The sequence below is a fragment of the Cuculus canorus genome, chromosome 2 (genome assembly GCF_017976375.1).
Source record: "Cuculus canorus isolate bCucCan1 chromosome 2, bCucCan1.pri, whole genome shotgun sequence".
Classification (NCBI taxonomy): Eukaryota; Metazoa; Chordata; class Aves; order Cuculiformes; family Cuculidae; genus Cuculus; species Cuculus canorus.
The window spans coordinates 15455855-15463375 of NC_071402.1; the positions used below are offsets into that span (position 1 = coordinate 15455855).

Here is a 7521-nt window from a genome sequence, read left to right on the forward strand (position 1 = left end):
GTCATCCCACCTCTTAGGCTAACATACTCTGAAAGACACCTACTTTCTAATGTGCATCTCATCAATTATTCATCCTTTCTGGCACCATGACACTGCATACCTGTTAGGGCAGTGACTACAATGAGGTACACTAAGAATATTATAAGATGGGCTCTTCTGCTTTTAGCAGTCTGCAGATCGTTTTTCTTCCCATTACTTTTACCTGTTCAAAGGTGGTAGTTTAATAAAAAAGAACTCTAGGAAGAAATATTTTGAACCAGATAAAGTTTATTTACTTAGTAAAGTTATAGTACAATATATACAGTTTCTATTCACATATACATCTTTCTAAGAAATAAAGCACCATATCATACAGTTAGTATTTTAGAGGAATTACATAAATTTAGGTTTGCATCCAAACAGTAATATCTACAGACAGACACTGGTGAGAGCCAAGTTCTCCTAAGAGGCTGACTTCAGAGGGTTCTGAATTAAACTGCTAGTGATGTTACCAAAAAAGAAATTTCATTGCCGTCAGCTATCAATCTGCTACGCTTCAGGATATGAGATCTTAGCTATGCCATTTCCAGGGCTATGTGCACCCTAATCCTCAGAGAAAGACGGATATACAGATAGAAGGTATTTCATGAGACATATGAATGCAACACTTTAATCGGTAACATTTTTACTGTCATCAGAAACAGTGTTTAATTAAAATGGAAAAAGAATACCGGTTAAGTGTTTATAGGCCTTATGCAAAATGAAGTTAAAAAAATGGAAGTTTATGTGATATGGTCATGCATTCCCCAAGGAATCCCATTACTCTTTAAGAGTCCAGCCTCACAGCAACTGAAACTCTTGGCCTAATCCCCTTAACTGAAAGAGAAAGACTAGCTCTTTGGTTTGTAACCTTTATGCCACCATCAAGAAAAAAAGATGGCTCTGTCCAAGGCACAAAATTTCCTTCAAGTGCATAAAACATCTGCAGGGGGGAATGTAAAATGAGGTATTTAATAAACTATAGGAAAAAAGAAAGCGCCAAGATTGTTTTGAAAAAAAACCTCAGATATTTTACACAGGCAATTGTTACATTCACCTGATTGTGGGTCAAGTTTCATACAAACTATAACTTTCACGCTACCCAATTTATACTTTTCATATTTTTGCTTCACTAGACGTTGGATCTAATGGCTGGAAGAAAGCATTATTACTCTGAGGACAGTTATTATGACAGACACAGGTATTGATCAACATCATTGGCTTTTTTAGGACTTTGCTGTGAGGACAGCGGAATTCAACTTGAATCGTTTTGGTGTTGTGTGGGGTACAACATCGCCCATCACTGCAGAGGCCACAGTAACGAGGTTTGTAGGTCTGGACACTAGTGCAATTCTTGTATTCAAAGCGAACAGCTTTCACAGACTTCTTTGTTCGGATACATTTCTTCCCTTTCTAAGAGAAATATGAAGAAACATTAGATATATCATTGCATAAGACAAGAGAAAGCAATTAAAAATGGCATGCAAAGATATAGATCTACTCAGAAAACTCAAATTTGTTGTGTTTGCTTTTTGAATAGCAGTAATACTCTGCAGCTACTTCAATAGTTATTTACAGGTAACTCCTGCAAGACCTGCCCTTTGACACTGGCATATTATTGGGCCAGTAATAAAGGACAAATAATTAAAGCCCACTTTTGTCATCTGAGACAAGCCAAACCAAAATTCATTATAAAACTACACTGCACTGGAAAACTTCTCAGGCTAATGTAGTTCTATCAGAGTATCCGGAAGCCAAACGACCAAGTTACAGTAGATTCAGGGGTAAAAAAAGAGGGCTAAAATGAACCTCAAAAGTCACAGCCCATGGTGGAATCAGCTTTATCCATGTTATTCTTAGAGGGTTGTCTAACCTGTCCTTGGAAATCTTCTGTGACAAATACTCTGCATCTGCCCCAGATATGCCTAACCATTCACTGTTCTTACCGCTTGGAAGTTTTTCACTGATGTCTTCATTTTATGCAGTCTAAATTCACCATTTCTTGTTGTATCCCTATAGACTCAGAATAGGCCGAAATATCTGAACACAGTTATGAGAACGCACCCCCGTTCTCGTGCATTCAGAAATAAAGTTCAGTTCCATCAATTTTTCCCTAGATGAACATGTTTTCTAGACCTATGATCATTCTTGTTAGCTTTCCCAACTGTTTCCAGACATTTCATATCCTTTTCAAAACACAGTATTTAAAACTGCACAGAGTATTTCTCAAAGACCTTAGCTACACCTTCCGACACTTAAAACACTATATAAAGTGATGGCTCTTTTACCTAGCTACATGTTATTCTCCCTGACAGTAACACTTGTATAATGTGCAGAAGCAGCAAAAAGTCACCTCCATTACATACACATCTATTACACATCTGAAGTGCCTGTGCTGGACTGGCTTTTGGAAAAAGCATAAGGATTAAGATAAGGTTTAATTTAGCCAAGCAGATTTTGCAGGATTTCACACGCTCCTCTGCAGTTCCAGATGCTCAATAGACTAGAAATCCGACATATTCATTCTGCATGACTGGAGCAGCTCTGAAGTATACATACAGGTAGTACAATTGCATTTATGGCTGAAGGTAGACTGCGTGAGCTGTCAAAATCATTCATACATGCAACATCTCTGATCTGTTTGGGGTGACTCAAATTATCATAGAATAATAGAACAGTTTGGGTTGGAAGGGACCTTAAAGATCATCTAGTCCAAACCCCTGCTACAAGAAGGGACGTCAGGTTCAGAGCCCTGTCCAACCTGACCTTGAATGTTTCCAGGGATAGGGCATCTACCACCTCACTGGACAACCTGTTCTAGTGTTTCACCACCCTCAGTGTAGAAACTTCCTTCCTTATATCTACTCTAAATCTACCCTGTTTTAGTTTAAAATCGTTATCTCTGATGCATTAAGATTAATGCTTACTAAAAACACCGGGCTTGCTGCATATATGCATATATGCTAAAAGGCAAATTTACATACACTTGCATCTGGAGCATTCTAGGTCATACTATCGCAGCCCTGAAGAGACTCTGCTCCCTTACCACTCTTTGCAGCATACCTTATCGGATGGCTCTTCATTTTCACAGGGTCTTATCAGGCAAAGCCGTGTCTGCCTCACCATCTCACACTGCTGATTTCTGTTGGTAACACGTGTGGAAAAGCCCATTCCACAGCTTTTGGAACAAGCACTCCATTCTGTTGTCTGCTCAATACAATTGGCACTTGAATCCGACACATCAATCCCAAGAGTGGCCTCTTGTCTGTAGGCTGGAGACAAAACCTCACAGAACTTTATTACAAGAAAAACTAATGTGAAAACCCAGTATTTAATTGAGCTCTGCCCCACCTGGGAAGAAAAATGTGAGACAAAAAAAGGTTCAAATTCCGTGTTTTTGACAGGAATTAGGAATTTTTAAAGCCACCTTTTTAGGAGCCCTGGATGGTAACTTCCTACATGTGAATATAACAGAAAAGTATATATCAGTGCAATCAGCAAAACATTTAGATTCAGTTCACTCCAGTCCACAGCTGGAAGCCAATTTTTTGACTGGTTTAGAACTCTACTTTAATCTCACTTTTTCTAATGGAGATACATCACAAATCTGTTCTAAACCTATATCATATATTAGCTATGATTTGAGAGTGGCTGAATAATTTATCTAAACTAATAAACAGCATGAAAGTAAAGTCCTTTATTCTGAGTCTCATAAAGTCACCTGATCTTGTCAATTACTGACAGATTATAGCCAGGGTGCTGGTGGGGAGGGAGGAAAAAAGTAATTTCCAGGACTTACCCCAGCTACTCAAAGGCATAGCCAACTCTGATCATCAACCTGCCCTCATGGCAGGGTTAAGCTGTATTATGCAAATATTGCTAACTGTGTAGTTTGGTTCAGTGGTTACCACAGGAGTAAACACAATGAGGCAACACGACTGAGCCATCGGTCACAGTTCTTGCTAGTAAGCCCCTCTGCACAGCGTTTTTGCTTTCTGCCTGGTAAATCTATGAAAGAAGTGGTCTCCCAAGAGGGATGGCCATCGCTAGAAAGAATGCAGATAATCCATCTGTAGGCGTCTTATGGATCAGCATGTCACTGTCAGACAAATCACAGAAAAGCAAAGGTAGTAGAAAGGTGACAAGCTCTTTGTTCATACCTTATGTGCCTTATAACTAACGCTTCATAGCACTCTGAAAAGTTATTAGAGCTTTTCTCCCTGGATTCTTCCTTACTCATTTTTCAAATGGATTAGCTGAGTTTCAGCATAACTAACTGCTTAAGATTGCAAAGAGCAGTGACTGGAAGAGAATGCAGTGCCGTCAATGTTCACTGAAAGTAGCTTATTATTCATGTTGAACTAATAGTCTAATTTAAAGGGGACCTTTTTCAATAAGAAAACAGAGGGAATATATTATGTAGCTTTTTTCAGTCACAAAGACACTTTAGGAGTTTTGCATTTTGGAATGGGATGTTTTTTCTCAGATCCACTCACTGTGTTTATAACCACTGCTTTAGTTGTAAATCCAAGTGCTTTGTAATGCTTTTAATGCCAACAATAATGATGTGAGCTCTAGCACAGACAGGCAGAAATTTGTTGGCATTTTAGCTACCATGCTGACCACTTGTAATAGCTGAGGAATTTCAGCCAGGAAACAAAAAAAAGTCTCTTGTATTAGAACAGTATTTATGAATATAATAACATATTCTTGCACAGCAATTAGTAAGACCAAAGCTTTGAGTTTGTTTGGGTTTTTTTTGGGGGGGGAGGTGGGTTGGTAAATATTTGGGAGGATTATGAGCTCACCCCCTTTTCATTTTGCTCACAGAACTGCCCTGTACCAGATAAACAACAATTTCAGAACAGGGAACTAACTCAAGTTAACTACATGTTGAAACTGCTACACACCTGCATCCTCTGCATATCTTTTTCTTTTACCCATTGAGCTATGCCTTTAGTCATAACTACTGGCATACTTACTAGTGACTCTAGATATGAAAGAACATCAGAAAAAATTGACTGCACTAGGCAATGTGTCTTAGATTTGGCAACCCCGCGGATATTTCCAGTAAGATATCACCTCCTCCTCATAATGCCTGTGATACTTTTAGTTTCCTCACCAGCCATAGCAAAACCTCCCAAAATCCCTTCATCTTCAGGGTCACAGATCCACTTCTCACAGCACTCTCCAGGGACTTCAACTTTCCTGGGGAATGGGCAGTCGGGCCCAGGGAGCAGCAGGTCCAGGTTGCAGCGGGGCAGGCAGCCAATCTGTCCATCTCGGCAGGTGCACTGGTACTTGCAGCTGGGCTGGAATGTTTCCCCATTGCGATATATCATCCCATCAAACACGCAGTTGTCTCCCTCCAGCACTAGCGGAAAGAGCGAATGGATGTCACAGAGACGGGAGGGCACCTGGCACCTTCCCGTGCCTCCCACCACACTGTGCTCTCCCTCCCAATCACAGAACCACAGAACCACAGAATCACTAGGTTAGAAAAGACCTTTAAAATCATGAAGACCAACTGTACCTGTTCGCTACTAAATTCTTAAGCACTTAATCTATTTGTCTTTTAAATATCTCCCAGGATGGTGACTCAATCACCTCCCTGGGCAGCCTATTCCAGTGCCTGATAACCTTCTCGGTGAAGAAATTTTTCCTAATGTCCAATTTGAACCTCCCCTGGTGCAACTTCAGGCCACTCCCTCTCATCCTATCACTTGTTACTTGGGAGAAGAGACCAGCACCCACCTTGCTACACTTCCTTTCAGGTAGTTGCAGACAGTGATAAGGTCTCCCTTCAGCCTCCCTTTCTCCAGACTAAACAACCCCTGTTCCCTCAGCCGCTCCTTATAACCCTTGTTCTCCAGCTTCTTTGCTCTTATCTGGACACGCTCCAGAGCGTCAATGTCTTTCTTTTAGTGAGGAGCCCGAAACACAGGATACGAGGTGCAGCCCCCCCCCGCCCAGTGCCCACTCCTGCTGGCCTCGCTGGGTCTGACACAAGCCAGGATGCCATTAGCCCCCTTGGCCGGCTGAGGGCTGCGGGAGCGGAGCGCGGTGCCCCTCCGCACGTACCCATGCAGACGCCGCCGCGGTGGCAGTAGAGGCCGGCGCTCTCGTCGCAGGGCAGCGCGGCGGAGCAGCCCTGCCCGCGCTGCCGGGCGCACACGAGGCAGCAGGCGCAGCCGTCCAGCACGGCCGGCACGCCCGGGGCGCAGCGCGGCGGCTCCGCGGGGCAGCGCGCGCCGCACCCGCGCCCGCACGCGGCGTCGGGGCCGCTCACCTGCGCGGAGGCGGCGGCCGCCGGGGGCTCGGACACCGCGGCGCGCCCCACGCTCGCCTCGCATAGTCCGAGGAGCAGCAGCAGCAACAGCCGCCCCTGCCCGCCGCCCCTCGCCATGGCCCAGACGCGCCGCTCAGATCTGCCATTGCACACGATTATATAGCGGCATGCGGGACCCCCGCCCCCCCCTCCGCCAAAGCTCCGCCGCCTCCTCCGCGGGCCGGGGCGGGGGCTGGAGCCGGGCCGGGCTCTCCCCGAGCTGCCCGGGCGGCGCCGCGCCCGCAGGGCCCGGGGAGCGCAGAGCGATGGGCTCCCGCCGGCGGCGCTGCTCCCCTCAGCGCTGCAGCCCCAGAGCCTCGAGCGCCTGCGGGCAGTCATGGGATCGTAGAACCATAGAATAGTTTGGGTTGGAAGGGACCTTAAAAATCACCTAGTTCCAACGCGTCTGCGATGGGCAGGGACACCTCCCACTAGATCATGCTGCCCAAGGCCCCATCCAGCCTGGCCTTGAACACCTCCAGGGATGGGGCAGCCACACCTTCCCTGGCCAACCTGTGCCAGTGCCTCACCACTCTCATCATGAAGAATTTCTCCCTTATGTCTAGTCTAAATCTGCCCCTCTCCAGTTTATACCCATTGCCTCTGTCCTATCACTACAAGCCTTTGTAAACTGTCTCTCCCCAGCTTTCTTGTAGCCCCTTCAGGTACAGAAAGGTCGCTATAAGATTTCCTCAGAACCGTCTCTTTTCCAGGCTGAACAAGACCAACTCTCTCAGCCTGTCTTCGTATGGAAGGTGCTTCAGCTGTCCCATCATCTTTGTAGCCCTCCTCTGGACTCATTCCAACAGTTCCATATCTTTCTGTTGAGGATTGCAGAACTGGACATAGTATTCCAGATGAGGTCTCACAAGAGAAGAATAGAAGGGCAGAATCACTTCCCTCGACCTGCTGGCCATGCTTCTTTTGATGCAGTCCAGGATACGGTTGGTCTTGTGGGCTGTGAGCACATATTGCCGGCTCATATTGAGATTCTCATCCACCATGACCCCCAGGTCCACAGGGCTGCTCTCAATCACATCATCTCCCATCCTGTACTGAAACCACGGATTGCTCCAACCCAGGTGCACTTTGCCTTGTTGAACCTCATGAGGTTCTCACAGGCCCACTTGTCCATCTCATCCAGGTCCCTCTGGATGACATCCTGTCTTTCCAGT

The 7521-nt window shown here is 45.2% G+C and overlaps 1 protein-coding gene across 1 annotated transcript; it reads right to left on the minus strand.

Annotated features, from left to right (window-relative positions):
• Positions 1 to 268: 268 nt before the first annotated feature.
• Positions 269 to 6473, minus strand: CCN3 (cellular communication network factor 3). Its single transcript, XM_054060697.1, has 4 exons — positions 6100 to 6473; positions 5141 to 5392; positions 3082 to 3290; positions 269 to 1431 (listed from the first exon to the last, which is right to left on the minus strand). The coding sequence occupies exons 1-4, from the start codon at positions 6422 to 6424 to the stop codon at positions 1135 to 1137; spliced, it is 1083 nt and encodes a 360-aa protein (XP_053916672.1). The 5' UTR covers positions 6425 to 6473; the 3' UTR covers positions 269 to 1134.
• Between the last annotated feature and the right edge of the window lie 1048 nt (positions 6474 to 7521).

What these genes read in the sequence shown, in the direction of transcription:
- CCN3 (XM_054060697.1), bottom strand. Translation starts at nt 6,424, where the DNA reads ATGGCGAGGGGCGGCGGGCAGGGGCGGCTGTTGCTGCTGCTGCTCCTC. An exon ending in CCGCGGCGGCGTCTGCATGG is followed by an intron (nt 5,393 to 6,099) that starts GTACGTGCGGAG and finishes TCTTTCCGCTAG; the next exon opens with TGCTGGAGGGAGACAACTGC. An exon ending in ATGAAGAGCCATCCGATAAG is followed by an intron (nt 1,432 to 3,081) that starts GTATGCTGCAAA and finishes TATTTCTCTTAG; the next exon opens with AAAGGGAAGAAATGTATCCG.